Source organism: Sebastes fasciatus, chromosome 21 (assembly GCF_043250625.1).
Source record: "Sebastes fasciatus isolate fSebFas1 chromosome 21, fSebFas1.pri, whole genome shotgun sequence".
In the NCBI taxonomy this organism is placed as follows: domain Eukaryota; kingdom Metazoa; phylum Chordata; class Actinopteri; order Perciformes; family Sebastidae; genus Sebastes; species Sebastes fasciatus.
Genome location: NC_133815.1, coordinates 220,813 through 245,929, shown reverse-complemented (window position 1 = coordinate 245,929; position 25,117 = coordinate 220,813). Strand labels below are relative to the sequence as shown.

The window sequence follows — 25,117 nt, the reverse complement described above, 5'->3', positions numbered from 1 at the left end:
TCCACTGAACAGAGACTCTTTGGGTGGACCAACAGTGTTTCTGTCAGACAGCTGCACTACGGAATAATGGTGTAAATATTAACGTTTGTCTGCTTGTTTTATGTTAAATTCCCACTTGAACCAGGAGATGTTTTCACCAGTTAAACCAGTAAAACCTTCTGTTATCATCTGACTTGAAACACCTGGAGTTAAGCTTAGAGTTTTTACATGTGTAGGCCTACTAACGTTGTACTGAAGTGTAAAAAGTGTTTTATTCTACCCTTTACTTGACAAGAATGAGCCAAACTCTGATTTACTGACTGTTAACTATCACTGCTTGTTGCTGTTTGTTAGTGTAAATGTCTGGAAGCTGAGAGACGGGTTGATGATTATTCTCCAGGTTCTGGAGGACACTAATTATAAATCTCAAGAGAGCAAATGAGCCCCTATTTAAGGATGAAGGAGTCTCCGCTCTGCACAGCGGTTAACGTTTTCTCCACATTCATCCACACACCAACTTCTTTATGAAGTATGTGCATAAAAACAGACGTATGGAAACAAACTCACTGTTGCATTATCTGCTAATATTGTGACTACAACTCTGAGAAAATATATAATTAAATTAAAAAAATATATTGTAGCATGATCTCACCACACATTTGTGCATAAAACTACTGCGTCTAAAATGAGAACCCTCGGTTGTTACATGGCAAAGACACACTGTGGAAAATGACCATCACCTGTACTGATAAATAACAGAACAGTGATGTGATATTAGACGATATGAAGCTGAATGGACTCAGCTGATAGCAGAGACAGAAGACATGTCTGAGTCACAACGCTGACAGATGATTATATATTTATATATATATATATATATATAAATATAAATACTACAGCTCTGGGGTCTCATTTATAAAACTGTGCGTAGGATCCACACTAAAAATGTCCATGCGCACAAAAGCCGAAAATGGCGTGCGCCAAAAAAAAATCAGACTTATAAAACCGTGCGTACGCACACCTGCACGCACACCTGCACGCACACCTGCACGCACACCTGCACGCACACCTGCACGCAATGTTCCCTTTATAAATCACAGTCCACCTGGAAATGTGCGCACGTGGATCCGCCTCATATTCCGCCCTCTACATGCCCACATTCAACCATAAATGATCCATGCAAAGCACCTCATGAATGTTTCTGCATGTGAATGAGCCTGTTGTTGATCAGTGGTTCTTTACAGTGAATCACGGCGACTCCCGAGAGGAAGACAGAGAAAAGGAGTTTTTCTGACACACAGATGGAGGTGCTTGTAGGTGAGGAGGTCTCTGAACACGTTTTCCCTCCTGATTCTGTCATTCACGTCTTGTAGTCCTCAGTGCCGGTATATCCACCAGCACCATGCAGCATGTTACCAGTGCCACTGCTGTGTTTAAATCTTTACAGGAGTCAGCCCCCATCCATTCACAACTTGCTAAAATGATCAAGACAATCAGTAATATCCCCCCCATGCTGGATATCATTAGAAAAAGGAAGTTTGACAGGAGAACACTATTTATTATTTATTATTTAAGTTTTTATGGCGAACTTGTCCTGCATTATGATTAGGACTGATAATGATAATGAGGATATGGAGAGTAACGATTGTGTGAGAGCTGTCACTGGTTTTATTTCCCCACTTTGTTTATTTACACTCTCCATACTGGTGGAGATGTGCCGGGTGGAGGTGACTGGTGGAGATGTGCCGGGTGGAGGTGACTGGTGGAGATGTGCCGGGTGGAGGTGACTGGTGGAGATGTGCCAGGTGGAGGTGACTGGTGAAGCAGAGTGTGTGTGGCGCACCGCGGTGGCGCACTGTAGACAGTCTGATAGTTGCATATAGCTGTTTTCATTTTGTCTATGTAAACTGTATCTGTCCCTATCAAATAAAACATAAATAAAGGAATAAGTCATGTCATGTTTACTGCAGCGATTTATCAGACAACAACTTTATGAAAACTAATTTCGTACTTGGTGATATCTGCACACTATTAGAAAATATTATTAAAACTATTGGCGCTACAGCTGACTGCGAGTGTCGGTAGTCCGACCCTCTCCTCTGAGCTCTGGTGATGGAGGGACCGTGATGGTGAGACAGCGCTGATGAGATATTGAGCTGAATTTGATTTGAGATTTGAGTTGGCTGATATATTTTACATTTGTAAGGTGCTTATGGAATAGTTATGGCTCACTAGCACAAAGAACACTGCTGTTTTAAATGTTTATGATATAGTGGATATAAGTATGAAGTGAAGTTAAATGTGTGAGAGGCTTCATTATACGTATAATGACATTTAATGTGTACAGTCTGGCTTCAATTCACCACCTCACCACCTGCGTCTCCAGTTTCCTCTACCTCGGTGCCTCCATAATGTGCGTACGCACGGGTCAAAGTTTCCGTACCGGTGCGCACATTCTCCCGTCAAGTTTGTTTTTATAGATCACAACTGTTGCGTGGGAAGTGGCGTACGCACATTTCAGGCCCCGCTTTGTGCGTACGCAACGGTTATAAATGAGACCCCAGATCTTTGCAGATGATGAAATACTTACTGATTGTGACTTGATGAAATAATTAAATTCAGGAGTTAAATTCAGTTTCAGCTTTAACGGACGTTAAATGTGAAATTAGTTTAATAAACTTTTGTTGTTTCACAGGGTTGGGTCAACCTGCTCACGAGGCCACTATTTAGTTTGACAAACATTAAAGTTGTTCTTTCTGTTTTGTTGTCTGACATTAGATGAAGCTGAATATCTGCGTGATGAAGACAACTTCATCAGAAAGCAGGAAAAGCTTTTGGTTCGTGGTGTCAACGTGCAGCTGTCACCGATTTTACCCCCAAAACATTTTAAATGTTTCACCCCCCAAAATCTTTGTTGACTTGAACACAGGACACTTCAGAGGACAAACTATGGTGGACATGATGGTGAAGACAGAATGAAGAATAAGAGGTTATAGATTTTAAATTTTCATGAAACTAATTCATGCGGCGTGTTCTGATATCTAAACAAGATGAATGTTGTTTTTATTAATTATATTGAATAATGTGATTTAATTCATATTAATTCATCCTCTGGGCAACGTGATTATTAACGTGATCGTTAACGTGATTATTAACGTGATTATTAACGTGATTATTAACGTGATCGTTAACGTGATCATTAACGTGATTATTAACGTGATCGTTAACGTGATCATTAACGTGATTATTAACGTGATCATTAACGTGATCATTAACGTGATCATTAACGTGATTATAAACGTGATTATAAACGTGATCGTAAACGTGATCATTAACGTGATTATAAACGTAATTATTAACGTGATTATTAACATGATCATTAACGTGATTATAAACGTGATTATTAACGTGATCGTTAACGTGATTATTAACGTGATTATTAACATGATCATTAACGTGATCATTAACGTGATCATTAACGTGATCATTAACGTGATTATAAACGTGATCGTAAACGTGATTATGGACGTGATCGTTAACGTGATTATGGACGTGATCATTAACATGATTATAAACGTGATCGTAAACGTGATTATGGACGTGATCGTTAACGTGATTATGGACGTGATCATTAACGTGATTATTAACATGATCATTAACGTGATTATTAACGTGATTATTAACATGATCATTAACGTGATCATTAACGTGATCATTAACGTGATCATTAACGTGATTATAAACGTGATCGTAAACGTGATTATGGACGTGATCGTTAACGTGATTATGGACGTGATCATTAACATGATTATAAACGTGATCGTAAACGTGATTATGGACGTGATCGTTAACGTGATTATGGACGTGATCATTAACGTGATTATTAACATGATCATTAACGTGATTATTAACGTGATTATAAACGTGATCGTAAACGTGATCATTAACGTGATTATTAACGTGATTATAAACGTGATCGTTAACGTGATTATAAACGTAATTATTAACGTGATTATTAACATGCTCATTAACGTGATTATTAACGTGATTATAAACATGATTATAAACATGATCGTAAACGTGATTATTAACGTGATCATTAACGTGATCATTAACGTGATTATAAACGTGATCATTAACGTGATCATTAACGTGATTATTAACGTGATTATTAACGTGATCATTAATGTGATCATTAACGTGATTATAAACGTGATTATAAACGTGATCAAAAACGTGATTATTAACGTGATCATTAACGTGATCATTAACGTGATTATTAACGTGATCATTAACGTGATTATTAACGTGATTATAAACGTGATCATTAACGTGATCATTAACGTGATCATTAACGTGATCATTAACGTGATCATTAACGTGATTATTAACATGATCATTAACGTGATCATTAACGTGATTATTAACGTGATCATTAACGTGATCATTAACGTGATTATTAACGTGATCATTAACGTGATTATTAACATGATCATTAACGTAATCATTAACGGGATTATAAACGTGATCGTAAACGTGATCGTAAACGTGATCATTAACGTGATTATTAACGTGAATATTAACGTGATTATAAACGTGATTATAAACGTGATCATTAACGTGATTATTAACATGATCATTAAAATGATTATTAACGTGATTATAAACGTGATTGTAAACGTGATCGTAAATGTGATTATTAACGTGATTATTAACGTGATCATTAACGTGATTATTAACGTGATTATAAACGTGATCGTAAACGTGATTATTAACGTGATCATTAACGTGATCATTAACGTGATTATAAACGTGATCGTAAACGTGATTATTAACATGATCATTAACGTAATCATTAACGGGATTATAAACGTGATCGTAAACGTGATCGTAAACGTGATCATTAACGTGATTATTAACGTGAATATTAACGTGATTATAAACGTGATTATAAACGTGATCATTAACGTGATTATTAACATGATCATTAAAATGATTATTAACGTGATTATAAACGTGATTGTAAACGTGATCGTAAATGTGATTATTAACGTGATTATTAACGTGATCATTAACGTGATTATTAACGTGATTATAAACGTGATCGTAAACGTGATTATTAACGTGATCATTAACGTGATCATTAACGTGATTATAAACGTGATCGTAAACGTGATTATTAACATGATCATTAACGTGATCGTAAACGTGATTATAAACGTGATCGTAAACGTGATTATTAACGTGATCATTAACGTGATTATTAACGTGATCATTAACGTGATCATTAACGTGATTATAAACGTGATTATAAACGTGATCGTAAACGTGATTATTAACGTGATCATTAACGTGATTATTAACATTCCATTCCATGGAAGAAAAAGGGGTTCCTTTGTTAACGGGTGATTCCATCTGTTGAAGTTGGAAGAAGCCAGGCTGGGAGAGGTGTGGTTTCAGGGTCAAAGGATGCTGTCCTCGCTGTGTTCAAATCCAGTTGTGCAGTTTGGAGGAATAATATGCAGGATAAATGGAAGAAGTATCAAGAGAGAGCCAACTTAAACACCCCCCTCTCTTCTCTGGCACTTGGTTCAGCCCAACAAGCTACCTGAAACCAGCTGGAGACCTGTGGCTGAAGGTTCAGGTGTGCTCCCTGAAAACACTCCCCCTGGAAGTAGGCCTCAATGAGAGAGTTCTCCAAAATAAAAGCACAACATAGTTACCTGAACTTCCTGTATTAGTCCGCTTTCTTGAACTCAACACAGTCAGTTCACATGTGTGTCTTCTTCCATCTTAGTGAGGGGGGGGGGGGGTTGCAGCTCCCTCACAATCATAAACTAAATAAAATATGAAGGTGTTGACTTTCCACCAAAATCCAGACGTAATCTGTTTGTAGTCAGTTGAGAAACTTCACTGAAGCTTCGACTGAACTCAGGTTTTATCAGATTCTTTCTGTTTGTTACAAGCAAATATTTATCTTCTATAATATGAGAAACGGCTATCAACTTCCACTGTTATTTTGAAATATTATGAAATAAACAGCAAAGCTCCGTCGTTCCACAGAGTGGAGCTGCAGCACAACGCAGAGCAGAGAGATCTAGTTAAATGTGTTAATCTACAGTTCTGTTGTCATAAACTGAGCTACTCTGCAGAGGCACTTTGGGTTCAGAATATATGAATGAATGAATAAAAAAGACAAAATCAGATGCAGGTCCAGGTGGTGAACCTCTGTGGATCATCAGGACACGGCTGATCCTCTCAACACATCCTCCTTTCTCATCATTGACTCTGACATTGACCTCCACACCCCCTTCCATCTGATGAGAGAAGAAGAGAACAGAAATCATGAATCAGTGTTTACAGAGACTCCCTTCATCAGCTGTCAGTCACTGATGCAGCACACAGTTCATTTATAAAACTATCATTAGCAGAACCAACCTCCATATCTCCAACAGGAACCGCAATTTATCTTCTAGCTAATTCATCAGTGTGGTCGTTCCTAAAGTCTGCACCTCCTCTGGTCCTCACTCATTCCAGTGTGCTGCTCCTAGTGACTGGAAGGAGTTAATGAAGACACTAAACCTCCACACCCTCATCCCGTTACCCTCCTTTAAGCACGTCATGGTTACTAAATGTAACCACGGTTCTATGAAATAAGAGCCAGTGATCTGAGGCTTCAGTCAGACTGATCTCAGAGCTGTGACAGAGATGAACTGATCAATGAGAGAACAAAGACTTTCTGATCAGAGTTGATGGTACGATAGTTTGATGGATGAGGACCACTGTCTCTATACATGTTGTGATGCTGTCAGCTGTACTCCAGCTTTATTTCCTGGAGACATGAACACAACAACAACATCTTCTTCACATCAACTCTAACACATGATCACATGATGAGCTTCTGGCTGATCTGATTGGCTGACTGTTCTCTCTCTCTGTGTGTCACCGTTCTCCTCTCACAGCTTAACTGAGGAAACACATCACAACAATACTGCTGAAACCAGCATGGACCGACTCCGACTCTCTACTGACCTCAGAGTCTCCAGTCTACAGTGTGGACTCTCCTCAAGATCAGACAGCAGCTTCACATCTGATTCATTCAGGTAGTTGTAACCCAGATCCAGCTCTCTCAGATGGGAGGGGTTGGACTTCAGAGCTGAGGCCAGAGGACCACAGCTGATCTCTGACAACCTGCAGTCACTCAATCTGAATAAAGAATAAATGATGAAGATAAAAATCACTTTATAATCCAATCAGATGTGTTCAGGTTTTAAATGTGTAGCTCCACATTACTATGTCCTAATCAATGATCTTTTCCTTAAAATGAGTAGAGTGACTTTGTCATTGTGTTATTGTGGATCATCATAATGTCAGCCTTCTACAGACATCATCCAGATGTCACCACAACATTCATACACATGTTCATGTCAACACACATCAATAACATGCTGCTGATCTCAGTCTTCATCTATGTGTGTGTGCTGAAGGATCAATATCAATGATCAGACATTATTTGTGGAACACGTTGAAACAAACAGAAACCAGAGAAATATTTCTACTTCATGAAGTAAACTTGATCAATTTAGAACCAATATTAGTTCAGAGGATCTTCTGTATCCAGATGTGACCATTTACCAACAATGATAAACATTCATTTACTTTAACAACTAACAGTGGACATTTTCTAAACTTTCTTTAAGAAACACAAGTCTTTAGTGACTGCAGACTGAATTTAGTTCAAGAAACATGAAAATATGAAGAAAAGGACATTAACAACTCTATGGATGTAAGTTATGTTTGTACATAAATCAGGTTGAATTGTTAATTAAACATATAAGATCTCTAATAGTAACAGAGAGTCAGTGAACTGACCTCAGAGCCTCCAGTCTACAGTGTGGACTCTCCAGAAAACCACACAATAGCTTCACTGCTGAATCCTGCAGCTTGTTGAGGCTCAGCTCCAGCTCTCTCAGATGGGAGGGGTTGGACTTCAGAGCTCAGGACAGAGAAGCACAGCTGATCTCTGACAACCAGCAGTCCATCAATCTGAATAATGAATAAATTATGTAAGTTTAGAAGACAACGTTCCAGCTTGAAATCATTCAATGTTTAATAATCTGTTCAGAGCTGAAGAAGGTTTAGAAAGTAGAAGTTTAGAAAATGTAAACTCTAAACACCTGAAGCCAACAGGATGCAGGTTAGAAACTGTAAAATACAAACAGTGAAACAGAGCTCTCATTAATATTAATGACAATGTGCTGCTACTTCAATAAAGACGTAGTGACTTCACCTCTTAAACTCTGACAGCTCCACCAGTGGATCTATCGATACAAACTCATGTTGAGCAACCAAACACAAATAAGAACCACAGAAACTGATTCAAGATTCAACTCAAGATCTCAAAGTTTCTAAAGATGTCAATATGTCAGGATGGATTTGGGGGAAATGTGAACAAAAGATATATAAAATAAGACATCAACAATATATATATATATTTTAGGAATAGTGGAGTCATCAAATCAAAGCACCTTCAGTTTAAACTCTTCAGTCAGTAAAAGCATCATATAGCTTCATAAAATGTATAGAAAAGACAAATAGTGAATATATTTGTTATTGTCTAAAAGCTGAAATAGAGATTATTTACTTATTCTTCATATTTATATATTTTGTATCATTTATTTTAACATGATGGAAGTCAGGTGTTGTGATATATGAAGGTTTTAAATGTGTAGCTCATCATAGCTCTGCCACAGTCAATGGACTAAACCACTGAAGAAGAAAATGGACTTTAGCATTAAGAGACTCAGTGTGGATCAGTATAATATCAGCCTTATGTCTGCAGTTTAGTGTCACCACAACTTTCACATCATATTAATCTCAGTACACAAGTAAAAAATGGTGTCTGACCTCAGAGTTTCCAGTCTAAAGTATGGACTCTCCAGAAAACCACACAGGAGCTTCACTCCTGAATCCTGCAGCTCGTTGTTACTCAGATCCAGCTCTCTCAGATGGGAGGGGTTGGACTTCAGAACTGAGATCAGAGAAGCACAGCTGATCTCTGACAACCTGCAGCCACTCAATCTGAATAAAGAATAAATGGTATACATGTACTGTATGTTATATACTCATAATATGCGTACTAGAACACATACATTATATTATATATTATATAGATATAAATGTATTACATGGTAATATATATATTTTTTGTCATTGTTTATAGTCATTCCCAACAGCCTTTACTGGCTCTAAATACAGAATATCACAGATCACATGGTTCAGAACATATCTGCCTGTTTTACACTCTTTGACCACCAGGTGGTTTCGTGCACATGAAGCCTCCAGAAATGAAATGAACCCTTTAACAAACCAATTTGCTGGAAAGCTTCAACTGAGAGGGGAACTTTAACGGTGAAGCCGCTGAGCTGAGAACTTCTTCATCACTTTGACTTCAGGCGGAAGAGGAGAACAGTAGCATTCACACACCACATGTTTCACCATATGCTGCACACAGTTTTGTGAAAGAAATTATCCAAAAATTATTAGAAAAATCTGTGAAAAATATCCTAATATTGTTCTAAAAATCTGGGAAAATGTCTGAAAAAATATGTGAAAAAAATCCGAAAAATGTGTAAAATATCTGAAAAAATTTCTGCATTATATTAGTTAAATATGTGAAAAATAAACATCTATTTGTAAAGAGGACTTTCTACAAGCTAAAAGCATAAAAAGACACTCAGAAATATGTGAAAAATATCCGGAAAATGACTCAAAATTAATAGTGAAAAATATCCCAAAAACGTACGGAAATTACTAAAATATGTGAAAAATATCAAAAAATTATTTGTAAAATATGCAAAACATATACAAAAAAGTCCAAAAATTATAAGTAAAATATGTGAGAAAATTTTTGAAAAAGACCTGAAAAATATGTGTAAAAATATCGAAAAATTGTGTGAAAATATTAAATATGTGAAAACTAAACAGCTATTTGTAAAGATGACTTTCTACAAGCTAAAAGCATGAAGACATTCAGAAATACGTGAAAAATATCCTCAAAACGTACGAAAATTACTAAAATATGTGAAAAATATCAGATTTTTGTTTTTAAATATGCAAAACATATCCGAAAAAAAATCCAAAAATTATAAGTAAAATATGTGAGAAAAATATTGAAAAATATCCGAAAATTGTTTGTAAAAATCAGGGAAAATGTCTGAAACTAAACACACGACAAAGCTGTGGAAAAGGAAACCAGTAGCGACGGTGTGAGTCGGCCAATGCAACCGGTTGTTTTATTTATAAAGCAACCGCTTTATTTCTTAAGACACAACATGACATTTATCTGGAAGATGCTTTTGTCCAAAGCGACGTACAATTTAAGTCAATTTAAAGTTTTAGTAGGCAACAATATTTTTTGCATCATTGGGCAAAAATCCCATAATAACCTTTCAGCATGTTGTAATTCAAGTGTTCTGAGAGAAAACTAGACTTCTGCTCCTCCTCATGGCTCTGTTTTCAGACTTTAGTAAATCTAGCTCATGACGGGAGACTTTGACCAATCACAGGTCAGTTCAGAGAGAGAGAGCGTTCCTATTGGCTGTGCTCCGGCTGGTGGGCGGGGCTTGGTATCTCCTCAACTTGATCACTACAAGATGATTCTGAGATCATGTGAGGAGAGAAATAGACATTACAGAAACAGAATATTGATTCATATGTGAAAATATGATTTGTGGCTTCTGGACGCCGACAGTAACGTTAATATTACCGTTGCTTAGCAGCGGCGTTCTCACCACTTAACCACTTGAACGCCACGCACACATGGTATACACGACTTCCCGTGTTGTAAACACGAGCTCACCAGTTTCACCTGAAGGCACCATCTGTTCCAGATAAGAGAACAAAGTCTTGTCGTTGCCTTTAAAAGGTCTTTGTCCACACTGTTAATTACAGTTGTTGCATTAGAACAACTGTCACAGACAAGAAGCTCCTATCTGTGTTTCAGTTGAGGTCTCGTTTAATAACAGCATCTGTCTGTTCTAGTTCATGTTTGCAGACACGATCTCTTAATGGAATAGTTTCACTGCTCAACATCCATCCAATGAGTCCAACTTTGGTTCCATCACAGTGTGAAATGAAATCTTTATTGTAGGCACAAGTTACAGAAGATCTACTGACGAATGAAATGACCAAACAACCAAAAACCCAGCAGGGAAAAAGAAACACGTTATTATCACGTTAACTAATTAAAACTTAATTAATAACTTCAGAAAATGATCAATAAGAAGGCAGTCCCAAAACATATAGAGATGTCAGGAGCTCTCTATCGCAGGTCTTCATCACCAACAACACATCGGAAGTTATCCCAAGTAAATGATTATAAAATGTTGAAACCAAACCACAAGAGCTTGAAAATGAATTCACTTTCCCCCCAAACTTCTGTGAATCACCTTCAGAGTGAAAGTCCACACAGGCTTCCACGACGGGATTTATCATTTAAAGATAACAATAAGTGATGTGAGTCTCTGAAACAGACAGATATTATAGAGATTCATCATCACACTCCAGCTTCTTGCTTTTGTTTCAGCCTAAGATCTGAAAAACCACGGATCCTCCTTACGGAGAGCAGCGATCAGAACTGAGCTGGCTTCAGTTCCCTTTCTTTGTACCGTGTCGATCAGGTCACGTGCTTTATCTGCCCTGCTTTTTGTTTTTCTGATTGACTCCATTTCCTCATCGTTTATAACGTGACGGTCAAGGAGTATATCCAGAAGCTTGTTCAGACTAGGATCAGACATTCCCTCTACAAATTGCAGCCTCTTCACGCTGTCCTCTGGTGTGACGCTGTCCTCTGGTTGGACGCTGTCCTCTGGTGGGACGCGGTCCTCTGCTGGGATGCTGTCCTCTGGTGGGACGCTGTCCTCTGGTGGGATGCTGTCCTCTGGTGGGATGCTGTCCTCTGGTGGGACGCGGTCCTCTGGTAACACGCGGTCCTCTGCTGGGACGTTCCTCTGAGGGATTTCCATTCTTAGATCTGGGAGATAACCAGGGAAAAAAACAACAATGACTTTTAAAGAGCAATTCAACTGAAATGAAACGTCATGTTTCTGTACAGCAACATGTCTGCTCTGTAAATCAGTTGTTCTGTGTTCAAAATCAGAAACCAAAAGGGAGACATTCATATTTTATATGTTTTGGTTTCATGATTCTTCTCTGTGGTGAGTGCATGTTCTCCCCGTGTCGCCTTTGTTTTGGCCGACAAGTCGCACTCGAACACACCGTAAAGACGGCAGCCGGCGGTCAGTTAGCTCGTACGTTCTGCTCCTGGTGAGAGGAAATAACTCTCCACACCAGCAGGCGGCGGTAGTCTGTATCCATCACTCAGAAAGGGAAACAGGAAGAGCGAGGACGGAGGATATACAAGCCGTTGTTATGATACGTACATGAAACAAAGCGGACCATTTTCACACCGCTCTCACTCACCACTTAGCTTCATTCCAGATGTTCATGTCGCTGTGAGAATATGGTACCATCAGGTATCCACATGTTGACGTTGGTAGAGTAGTGTAACGTAATGTGTTCGTAGCGAATGAGAAATAATCCTGATCTTAAAACTGATCAAAATAATAAAAGGTAATCTTTACCTTTCAGACACACTTCACGTTTCCAGACGTCGCCTGTCCTCTCTTGATCCTTAACTATCAAAGTCACTTTCTCTGGGATCGTAGTCATCAAAACCTCAAATGTGGGATGGTAATTTGGTCCATAATCTGAGTCAAATGGTGCACGCTGAAAACCAGAAGCATCACATCATTTTCAATCTGGTTTAAAATGTTTATCTGTACTTTCTTAATTGTGAATCTATTTTCAACATGCAGCCTAAATTATATTGATGATAATTCTGTGGCTTGACTCACATCAGGTTGTATTGTGAAGCCCTCAGGTTCACAGTGGACACTGTAACTTTGACCAAAGTTGAGAAGACACTTGGCAGAGATCTTGATGTTCTTAGCACCTTCTTGTCGGGCCTTAACCTTCAGGAACAGAACATTTTTAATATGCCGTTTATGCTCATATTGTCGAGTACACTTAAAAACATCAAATGTTGACCAAAGTGCCTCACAGAGCGATGAGAATCAGAATCAAATAAAACACAGAAATAATTAAGAGGGTGCAAGTAAATTAATAAAAGTGTAGAATAAATAATTCTGGATTAAAATCCCCAAAACATGACAGCATCCAATAAATAAATAAAAACAGTGTGTGACCAGTCTTCAAGGTGACTACTGACAGACTAAAGGAAAGAGACGGGTCTTAAGACAGGTTTGAAGTTATCAACGGAGGAGGGAGATGTAATGGTGAGGGGGAAACTGTTCCTCCATTCAGGACCAACAACCATAAGAGCCCAATCAGCCCGGGATTCTAACTGGGAGCGTGGAGTCAGTAGATCTGAGGGGTCTGGAGGTGGAATAGGGGACCTGGTTTCAGTCCATACAGAGCTTTAGAAAGAAATCAGAGTATCATAAAATCAACTCTGTCCTTCACTGGTAACCAGTGAATAGAAGCCAACACACCAGTGCAGGGAGATATGGTCTCTCTTCCTGCTGCCAGTAATGAGTCATTTTAAACCAGACAGGCTGTCTGGCTGGCTGGAAGAAATAAAAGCATGAACTAGGATCCTTTTCAGACAGGAAGGATTTGAATTTTGTGAGATCTTTTGTTGATCAGATTTTAAACCTGAATCAAAGATAACAAAGATAAACCCAGATTTCTTGGGTGGGAATTGACATTCGATGACAGAGGCCCAAGAGGGTTGATTGTGGTGTCTGCAGGGCCAAAGATAAGGACCTCAGTTTTATTCTGGTTTAGTTGCAGGAATCTTTTTGCCACAGAGCATTTTGCATCCTTAATGCACTTCACAAGGGAGTAAGAACAGCACGGGTCACCAGGGCTGCAGTCCAAAAGTCAAAAAATGACGCCCTGACGTCTTTTCCTGACCACTTCTCCTTGACCTCGATGGAAACGTCATGAGGTCAAGGAAAGATGAGAAGCAGAATTCAAAAGGACTTAGGAAAAGACAACCGTGGTGTTCAGAGAATCCGATTGCTCTTTCACTTTAGGCTTCGTCATTATGATGCGACGGCGGCGGATGGTAATGACGCAGGTCTGCTGTGATGAAACTACAATGATCTGAAGATGGACTACAAAAGGTGCTGCTTCCCACCACGCATTGTTAAACAGCTCTTTCAGTGACAGACTGCTTCACCCGCGGTGTGTTAAAGAGAGATACCACAGGTCCTCCTGCTGCTGGAATACTTTACATCAACAGATAATAAAGATTATCTGACCTTCTTTCAAGTTCTACAGCGTAGGTTAACTTAAATTAGCAGCAATAGCAAGTTCTTAAAATTAACACTATAAAGGCTTAAAGTGTTGATAATCAAAATCTCTCAAATAACAATTCCAACCACAATGTACTCGTTTAAAAGTACAGCTGGACTTCTACTCCTGTGGAAGACTAGTGGTGTAGAATGTAAACACTTTTGGTTTGTTTAGAAGTGGAATATGGCATTTTTGGTCTTGACCAAAAATTATGCTGAAATTAATATTGCACAATTATGAATAATATGCCAACAATAATACTATGCCTCACACGGGGCACCAAATGTAGGGATTTGGTAGGAACAGGTTTGGTTATTAGCAAATTAATTAATAATAATAATAGAATTATTAGTATTAATAAAAATTATCAATAAACATTAATAATAAATGGGGCACCACCCTGGAATCAGGGACCAATAACCAAAACGTTAATATAGTCTCATTAAATATACTAAACTATCAATTTGGAACTTTGATTAACTATAACCAAAATAGATAGTAAAGGTTGAAGGATATTGGAGTTCTTGACATAGCAGAGGTTGGCATTATTCACTCTTGTACAACATTAACCAGACCAGCATGTATAATCCACAAACATTTATTTACAAGATAATAAAGGTTTAAAACACAATATTAATCTAACTAAATAACTAAACTAAACAAACCAAACACAGCGTGTGTGTGTGTGTGTGTGTGTGTGTGTGTGTGTGAGAGAGAGAGAGAGAGAGAGAGAGAGAGAGAGAGAGAGAGAGGGAGAGAGACAAGATGACTGGCTACTTGTCTCAAGATGTCTGCATGTGCCTACAGACAAAATGGCGAGCACTGTAAGACTACAAAGATGGCGGGATGCTCAGGAAGGACAGAGAGGGGGGTGATGTGGGGTTAAGATTATCTGAAGCTGTATGTTTATGTTTAAAACTAATTCATAGTTTATGTATGTGATCTTAATGTGTGTCAGATAATGCAGTGGGTTAGAAAAGATGGTTAGTTTGCATGCAAGACCTTGTCTATGTGAAGCATAAACTAAACACATCAGATGTGGCGAAGCCAGCTACCCAAATATCTTAACTACAACAATATCACAACAGTAAAACTCAATGAATAACATTAAACATATCAATACAGGTACATTCCAGAAATCAAAGTTGAACAGTCTTGCTCAGCCGTGTGTAATTACTAATGCTAAAATAAGCCCAGTACGTTACCAATCCATGGACAAAAAGGTTGGTAATTCCATGTGTTGAAGTTGTGGTTCCAAGTCAAAGATGTTGTCTTTGCTGTGCTCAAATCAAGTTGTGCAGATTGGAGGAAGCTTGTCGATCCAATACTTTCTTCCCAGCAGCTTGATAGCTTGGTGCTAACTTCCTTGCGGTTGTTGCTTGAAGTTAGTTGGTAAAAGGCAGGCACTCGCGTCTTCTGCTTAGAAGAATGTTCCTTGTGTTTATGTCTGTTTCCTAACAGGCCATAGATCAGAGCAGAGCTGCTTCTACAGCTTCTGGTCTGGAGAGAAAAGCAGCAGCTCACCTCTTGCAGGTCAGCAGACGTGAGGAGAAGGTGAAGAAAGAGGAGGAACAAAGAGATTCTTCTGGTTTTGTTCTGGGTGAATTTCACAAGTATGTGTGAATGCTACAGTAGCCAATGGCTACTGAGCTGAGTCCTCAGCCAATGGCTACTGAGCTGAGTCCATGGTTGGAGATACTCAATGGGTCCATGACTCAAGGATCCTGAGAAGCGTAGTTCATTGTCTTTGCCACCATTTGGTAATGGTGGGTCCCAACATTGATTATTTGTTAATTGATTGTTTTATTTGTTATTCTGGTTTTGTTTTTACTGAGGTATTTCTTACATGTTCCAAATAAATAATTAATTAAAAATAAAGTGAAACGAAATGGTTGTCACTGTCCACTCATATTAAACATGAATCCCAATTAGTATATGAACGTAGGAAAATAATATGCAAGATAAGCATATTGTTTGTTATCATGAACGGCCGAATGGTGCGTCGCTTTAAGTGCTGCGGCTGCAAGGAACTGTGGGATGTTATTCTCTCCTTTCCTTTGGTAAAGGATACTCCAGTGTATCCTCTGCTAAAGGAGATAATAAAGGAAGCATTGAAGCTCCTTTCCTCAACATTTAGAGGATTCAAACAGCTCTCATCACGGCTGTTACTGAGAGACTGAGAGGGTCATTTCACTCCGTTAGGAACCTTCCTGAGAGAAAAAGGACTATTGGACCGTAGACCCGGTTCCAGTGGGAGGTACAGTTGGGTGTTGAAAATAAAATATGGCCTAATATGGAATCTTGTGGTACTCTGTATGAGATGGTGCAGAGGGAGAGGACACTTCATGCTGGTCCACACTAACAGATGTTTCAGATCTTACCAGATGTGTAAAATGTGAGAGAGCCCACACATAGCGACATGTTGTGTTAAATTTAACAGGTTAGTTCCTGTAGTGTGTGGAGAGAAACAGCAACAGCACACACTAACAGATTCATTCATCAACAACAAGAGTCCCACTAAAAAAACACAGAAATCTCTGAGATCAGACGAGACTTTACTGTAAACCAACATGGCCGACGACGGGCAGGAAGAATTAGTGATGTTAGTTTTTACTTTGTACTGAACATTGAGGAAGGATGGACGGATGAAGTCATGGAGACACGTTAAATAAACACTAATCAACACGTTGGTCCTCCATCTCTGAGCTCCATCTCACTACTACTTTATGCTTCACATTTAGCATTAGCTCATGCGTTAGCCGCGGCCGCCATGACGGCGGTGGTCGTCCTTCCTTCTTCAGTCAGCTTGGTTCTCTATCGGCTATTGTTCTTTCCCACGTGACTGCGTCATCTGCTGTCCTCGGGGTTCCCCTCACACAACAGGAGATCCCATCGGAAATATTCAACATGTTTAATATTTGAAATCGGTGTGACCAGGATGGACTTCAGAGCCGATCAGAGGATGTAAAAAACACTGAATATACCTCACACCACAGGAACATCTGGAAAGATCATCTTTACTACCATCAATCAATCAGGGCTTTGCTGACGATGGTCAGGAGGAATCAGGACTAAACTCAGCTGATTCATGTGTAGTGTGGACCCGGCATCAATCAGTGCTAACAAAGGCTGATCTGTCTTGGGGGGTAGGAGGACAACCACTGAAGAGCATGTCCCTCTTATCCAACACCACTAATCCAACAAGTGTGTCGCAGCCGTGTGCATCACTTTTTAATGTCCCCTGGAAACAGTTTCCCTCGTCGTCTGTGCTTCTTGCAGCAGCTTTCTGTATTTGGTTGTTTCCCTATTTACAGGATTTGTTGTCACGTTGGTGAAGATGTTTTCTTAATTTGCTTGTAAAACACAATTAAATTTAGTCTCTTTGCTTGTGTTTTTTAAAAGTTGCAGTTTGTTGAGCTCTCATGGCCACCGTACCTTTAGACCACTGTTTACTATTTACACCACCTGGTGGAAGGATCACGAATGACAATGGCAGACAGAAAGGCAGCGCCGAGAGCAAAACACAGTGAGATTATGACAGATGGCTTTACCTCGGTTACATCGACGTTGCTGTTCAGCAGAAAGACATCAAGTACTTGTTGTGTTCTGGTGGGAGGTCGGAGGAACAGCAGAACTTGGCCATTTATCGGCCATATGAGATTCTGAATCCTAAGAATCGTATTCCAGATCAGGCCAAAGGCAGAGAGGTGAGAGATCTTCACAACCACATGAGTGTCTGTAATCTTCAGCGGCTCCAAGATGCTCATTTCATCTTCGGAGATGTGAGCGACAGACAACAGGCCGTCACAGAGCAATGCTGTGAAAGCAAAGAGCTGTTAAACTTTTGTTTTAATGCTAACAGGTTCATCTACCCAATTCATTTCTTACCACTTGCCACAATCTATTGCCTCTAACTCTGGAGCATCCCGAGGATGTGCCACTTCACCTCTATTCTTTACCTCCTATTGTTGAATTCATTATTATTTTACTGTTCCACGTGTGATCTGTGTGGATGTGTGCATTTAGCGTTGTGCATAAAATCCATTACATTTATATATATATATATTTTCACACGTCACCGAATGCAGCTAATCTCAACAAAGTTCACATTAATAAACATTTTTGCAATTTTACTGATTAATTTTGAACAATGTCTTTACCTTCCTTTGTGTCACAGTGTTGGAGGTGGAGCTGACGGAGAGCAGCATCCTCGGAACACTTGATGTTGAACAGCGGCCCTGCAGCCATTTTGCCAGCTGATTGGAGGAGGCTCTCATCCCATTGGACGGTCCTGTACAGTAGCTCCGCCTCCTGAGCCATGACAAACACCAGTCCAGTCAAAGCACACTGGAACACACCTGGACCAGGACACCTGAAGCTGTAGGACAAAGAGGGCCAAACTGATATAACAAGCATTTATTGGCCTGTTAGTCTCTCTCTTTTAGTCGAGGCCTCAGCAAGGAAACGAGGTTGGTTGGGATATGACATGCTTTCTTTAAAGTTGGTGGGACATATCACCACCATCCACATCTTTATCTGTGCTTATAAACTGGAGCCAAACAGCTCCATGTTGAAATCTAATTTCTGATGTTGAGGTTGAACCACGGCCTGCTCCTGGGCAGGATGCTAGCACAGAGTTCGTTAGTTTGCTGCCACCTCAACCCAAACCTGTTGAAGGAAAAACAGAATCCTTTTTAAGAGGCAAAGCCTGTTTTAAAAAGAACGTTATCACTTATGTATCATCAGGGTTGTATCTGTTGACCTTGACAGATGAGACTTAACACCCTTCAGGGTTGGTGATATGTTCAAATCAATATCACCACATTAACAAGGCAAAAGTGAGCATGGCTCACATACCCCCCCGCTCACTGCTTGACCCCTACTAAAGAAGGACCAAAGGTTTCGCCCTTTTGGAAAATGTTGGGCACCCTGGACTTCTAACCCTCAAAAGGCACAACTAGACCAAACTGTCAACCATCACACCAAGTTTGAAGTTCATAAGTTAAATATTTTCCGAGTTCTGCTCTGAAAATGAAAGTGTGACGGACAGAAGGACGGACACGCGGAGCGCTATATAACCCCGACTACGTTGTCGCGGGGGTATAATAAAGACAATATTACAATGTTGGTATGTATGTCCATATATCAAGCATATGCAAATTCACATAGAAACTAGTCAAAATAATCTTGAATGCAAACTGAGCCTCAACACAAATTATTACTATATATTAGGGCTGTCAATCCATTCAGATATTTAATTATGATTAATCGCAAATTAATCACACATTTTTTATCTGTTCAAAATGTCCCTTAAAGGGAGATTTGTCAAGTATTTAATACTCTTATCAACATGGGAGTGGACAAATATGCTGCTTTATGCAAATGTATTTTCATTCACATATCTGGAGGTCAGAGGTCAAGGGACCCCTTTGAAAATGGACATGACAGTTTTTCCTCTCCAAAATGTAGCTTAAGTTTGGAGCGTTATTTAACCTCCTTCATGACGAGCTAGTATGACATGGTTGGTACCGATGGATTCATCAGGTTTTAGAGTTTCATATGAGCCCACTACAACCTCTGAAAGATCGATTGCATTAATGCGTTAAAGAAATTAGTGGCGTTAAAACGGTTTTGCGGTAACTTCGACAGCCCTACTATATATGATTCTTTCTTTGTGGGGATTTTTAGTTCTCTATATCTATAGAATATGATATTCCTTTGGGTTGAAACTATTCAGATATACCAACTTGCTGTTCAATGTGCCTTACATTAGATTATGTTCTATATACAGCAAGGCCTCGTCTATTACAGGGTTCCTACACATTTTACATTTCAAAGACTTCCAGACTTCTCTGTAGATTTTTCAGACCATATTTGACTTTGTGACTCGGGGTTCAGAGGACACTGTGACAAGACTACAGTGCTTCAGTAGTATTTTGTTCTATGACATAAAATACATCAATAAATATCCCACTGGTGAATTTTGAAGCTTTTACGTGTCTTAAAAAAAAGGCGGTTGTTAGACGTCATCACGCCGTCTTGTCCTCCTTTACAGCCTTGTTGTGTCTACTCGCCTTCATGTGACCGCGGTGTAGTTTGTTTATAGCCTAACGTTAGCTTTTTACTTCTGAGGCCGGCACTACGAAGCAGGAGTTAGGGTCAGTGAGGTAACTTCAGAGTTAACCCTTCAGGGTTTTCAGTCCTACGACGGTTGTTCACTTCTTACCGGGGTAGATCGCCATGGTAACTGATGCTGCACAGCTGACCTGCTCCGCAGCAGGTTATGTTCCAGATAAGAGATCAACTGGTATAAAAGCACCGCCTACTGACCATTGGCTGTTAGAGGAGGGAACCAGAGTGATGCTAACTTCCTGGTTGGCCTACAGAAATACGTCATCCCTGCAGCGCTCTACTGGTGTTGTTCATTCCTTATTAAACTCTCATCATTTGGAACCTTCAACTTAGTGAAGGATTCAGTGGGAGGAAGACTTGGGGACACAGTTTCCTGATGAAGTTTAGAAGAAGGCTTCAGATAGGGTACATTCCTCTTCAATTTCCTGACGACATACAATTATCCAGGTCAAAGGTTTCACACCGTCTCCACTGGTCTAAAGTAAAGCTAGCCAAGTCCATGTCTGGTGTGGATCCTGTGTGTGACCGATGCAGGCTAGCACCAGCCACCCTGTCACACTGAGTTGGTTTTGTCCAAAACTAAATATAGTTTCTGTTAATCAATATGACACACTCTGGGTCCAGAGTTTATACGATTACCTGTATAAAGATCCAGCTGTCTGCTCAGGTGAGAAGGATGTTGGAGCCTGGAATCAAAAAAGGAACAGAATTAGTTATTTTAATAGAAATAGCAACTTGTCTTAGTGTTTAATAAAGTGATGAAATACTAGAGCCACACTGTCAATACTCAACTCAAGCACCCTGTATGAGTCAGAGAGGAAATGACTTCAATGGAGTGACAGTGTGAGGTGTGTTAGAGAAGACTACACAGAAGGACAACTACACCAAGAACATGGCTCTCAATAATCACCATGTATTTAGCTCCTGATTTACTAACACACCAGATCCAGTACCAGTACCAGTACCAGTACCAGTACCAGTACCAGTACCAGTACCAGTACCAGCACCAGTACCAGTACTAGCACCAGTACCAGTACCAGCACCAGTACCAGCACCAGCACCAGCACCAGTACTAGTACCAGTACCAGTACCAGCACCGGTACCGGCACCGGTACCAGTACCAGTACCAGCACCAGCACCAGCACCAGCACCAACACCAGCACCAGCTCCAGTACCGGTACCAGTACCAGTACCAGCACCAGCACCAGCACCAGCACCAACACCAGCACCAGCTCCAGTACCAGCACCAGCACCAGCTCCAGCACCAGTACCAGCACCAGCACCAGCACCAGCACCAGCACCAGTACCAGCTCCAGTACCCGTACCCGTACCCGTACCAGTACCAGCTCCAGCACCAGTACCAGCTCCAGTACCCGTACCCGTACCCGTACCCGTACCCGTACCAGTACCAGCTCCAGTACCAGTACCAGTACCAGCACCAGCACCAGCTCCAGTACCCGTACCAGTACCAGTACCAGCTCCATTACCCGTACCAGTACCAGTACCAGTACCAGCACCAGCACCAGCACCAGCACCAGTACCAGCTCCAGCACCAGCACCAGCACCAGTATCAGGACTGATCGTGGTCCTGCCAGTGACGAGAGCTCAGAGGCCCAGTTCAGTAAATAAATGATAGTTCAGTGATCTTCACGCCACACTATTAACTTCTGCAGGTGAATGCAGTCTAAGTCATTAAATGAATGTCTGCCTGCAGGTGTAATACACTACAGTTCTTCAGCGGGAGATCCTTGATAAATGTCCAAGTAAAGTCCTCCATGGTTCATACTGGAGGATTTCACACCGTACAACTGCTCCTTTCTCACCTTTTCCTCGTCCTCAGGTAGCTTTATTCCCTCATTCAGTTTGACATCTGAGTCACCTGAAAGTGAAAGAGTAAAAATTAATATTGTTCAAATAGACGTGATCTTAACATCTGGAACAAAGATGGAACTGAGTAACAGTTTTGTTGTACAATGAGGACATTCTCATTTTAAGATCAGATGTGAATGTACAATAGTTTGATGAATGGGGGAAGTTGTTTCAATACTCACATTCTTTGTGTCTGGCAGCTCTGTAGACCTTCATGTCGGTCCTGTAGTAACCAACACTGACCCAAAAGTTATAGAACAAGTTTAAAATAATTGTCCGTTCTTTGAGTTAGCATCAATCTATCAGAATGAAATGCTTCTCATCATATCTGCACCATGAAGACTACAACTGACTGCTGACAATCATGTTCTGGTCCTACATTAAAGGAAAGAACTAGTCATTAGTCTAGATCCAACACACATCAAAAGAAAACACAACTAACTACACTTTTCACTCGACTGTAAATTCACACGTCTGTAACAACATTGCTGACTGACTGTAAAATGTTGCTTTGCATTATCAGCTGGCTTTTTGTCGATTCCCAGTAGAGATACCTTGAATCCCAGTAGAAGGACCTCTGGTAATTTGGCTGTGAGGGTTCTCATCCTTGTTGCTGCACTAGCAACTCTTAAGCTTTGTTTGTACTCACGTGAGACGCCGTGGCGAGGGCCTGCGTAGATGGCGAGCACGCTACGAGCATACACAGAGGCGTTTATGCTCAGAGCGTTGTTCGCTGCAGTATGCTCCGAAACGCCATGAGGCGTACAAACAAGATATCAAGTGGATCAGCAAGAAGTCAACGAGTGGTACCGGAGAGGAGAGTAGGTTGCCTGGCAACAGTAGTAAACACCGACGTACGTACCGCCAAACATTACATCTGTGTACTGTAATTATTACTGTGACCTCCTGACCTCCAAGTCTAAATGACTTCCTGTCTCTCGGTGCTTCCCCTCGGGTCGCCGCTCTTTACATCAGACCTTTTTATCTTTAACAAAACCATCTCTCAGATTCTTTCACAGCCTGAAGCAGAAAACCTCTTTTTACCCAGCGTGAGGAATATTACATTATTATAATATTTAATGTCATGTGACTGTCTCCGTGGTCATGTGACTGTCTCTGTGGTCATGTGACTGTCCCCTCGGTCATGTGACTGTCTCTGTGGTCATGTGACTGTCTCTGTGGTCATGTGACTGTCCCCTCGGTCATGTGACTGTCTCTGTGGTCATGTGACTGTCTCTGTGGTCATGTGACTGTCCCCTCGGTCATGTGACTGTCTCTGTGGTCATGTGACTGTCTCTGTGGTCATGTGACTGTCCCTGTGGTCATGTGACTGTCTCTGTGGTCATGTGACTGTCCCGTGATCATGTGACTGTCTCTGTGGTCATGTGACTGTCTCTGTGGTCATGTGACTGTCCCCGTGGTCATGTGACTGTCTCTGTGGTCATGTGACTGTCTCCGTGGTCCTGTGACTGTCTCTGTGGTCATGTGACTGTCTCTGTGGTCATGTGACTGTCTCCGTGGTCATGTGACCGTCCCCGTGGTCATGTGACCGTCTCCGTGGTCACGTGACAGTCCCTGTGGTCATGTGACTGTCTCCGTGGTTTACAGGCAAAGCTGCTCCATGTTGAAATGAAAGATGGCGCAACTGGCGGAGCCTTCGCACACCACGCAAAAGTCGTGATGAAGTAATTTTCTGGCGAGCGCACCTCACGCCGGCTTCACTACTTCACCTTAAACCAGGCTTTACTGGTTGGTTGTCCACACAGTGGAGCTGCAGGGATACCCCACGGGAGTAACACACTGACTGTTGAGTGTTTAGTGCAATACTGATGGAACCAGCATGGACCGACTCAGACCCTCTACTGACCTCAGAGTCTCCAGTCTACAGTGTGGACTCTCCACAAGATCACACAGTAGCTTCACTCCTGAATCCTGCAGCTTGTTGTTACTCAGCTCCAGCTTTCTCAGATGGGAGGGGTTGGACTTCAGAGCTGAGGCCAGAGAAGCACAGCTGATCTCTGACAAACTGCAGTTCCTCAATCTGAATAAAGAATAAATGATGTAAGTTTAGAAGACAACGTTCCAGCTTGAAATCATTCAATGTTTAATAATGTGTTCAGAGCTGAAGAAGGTTTAGAACGTAGAAGTTTAGAAAATGTAAACTCCAAACACCTGAAGCCAACAGGATGCAGGTTAAGAACTGTAAAATACAAACAGTGAAACAGAGCTCTCATTCATTCATTCTCTTCAGGCTGACGTGCTTGCGGTAAGAGTATTGCCTCATTTCCGGTTGCCTGTCTTTCTGTGTACTGCTAGTGTTCTGTAGCTGCTCTAGCACATCCAGGGCAATATAGTTCTACTCTTTATTACAGCGGCTAATTACCCGCTACATTCATACTTACACTAGTTCTGCTTAAGCACTCATAACTCGCTCCTTTTTAGAGACTTCTCCATAATCCCACAGTTGATGCAAGCTATTCAGCTCTGCTAACGCTAGCTGGGCTATCGTACTGTAGCATAGCAGTAGCTTAGCAGTTAGCGATGGCTTCTCTCTCTCCCTCTCCTGCTCTCTCCTGCTCTGTGTGTCTCATGTTTAGTTATTCCTCTGCCTCCTTTAGTGATAATGGTACATGTATTAAATGTAGTGCACTTGCTGCATTGGAGGCGAGGGTTAGTGAATTAGGAGCCGGTTCCGCACCATGGAAACTAAATCATTAGCTTCTGTAGTTAGCCAGCCCCTAGCCGGTGTGGACCG

The 25,117-nt window shown here is 40.7% G+C and overlaps 1 protein-coding gene and 1 long non-coding RNA gene across 2 annotated transcripts in view; both read right to left on the bottom strand.

Annotated features, from left to right (window-relative positions):
• Positions 1-25,117, bottom strand: part of LOC141760068 (uncharacterized) — a 190,553-nt gene that overhangs the window by 53,239 nt on the left and 112,197 nt on the right. The window contains exons 8-17 of the mRNA XM_074622714.1: positions 24,230-24,403; positions 22,545-22,600; positions 22,317-22,372; positions 21,133-21,179; positions 18,522-18,739; positions 17,913-18,178; positions 12,897-13,013; positions 12,624-12,768; positions 11,570-12,013; positions 6,287-6,296 (exon numbers count right to left, since the gene is read on the bottom strand). Coding sequence (XP_074478815.1) covers positions 6,287-6,296; positions 11,570-12,013; positions 12,624-12,768; positions 12,897-13,013; positions 17,913-18,178; positions 18,522-18,739; positions 21,133-21,179; positions 22,317-22,372; positions 22,545-22,600; positions 24,230-24,403 — 1,533 coding nt within the window. The remainder of the gene's footprint in view (positions 1-6,286; positions 6,297-11,569; positions 12,014-12,623; positions 12,769-12,896; positions 13,014-17,912; positions 18,179-18,521; positions 18,740-21,132; positions 21,180-22,316; positions 22,373-22,544; positions 22,601-24,229; positions 24,404-25,117) is intronic.
• LOC141759872 (uncharacterized) lies at positions 580-3,089 on the bottom strand. The gene is made up of 3 exons (XR_012592212.1): positions 2,632-3,089; positions 1,049-1,567; positions 580-1,000 (listed from the first exon to the last, which is right to left on the bottom strand). It is a non-coding gene; the product is annotated as an uncharacterized LOC141759872 (long non-coding RNA).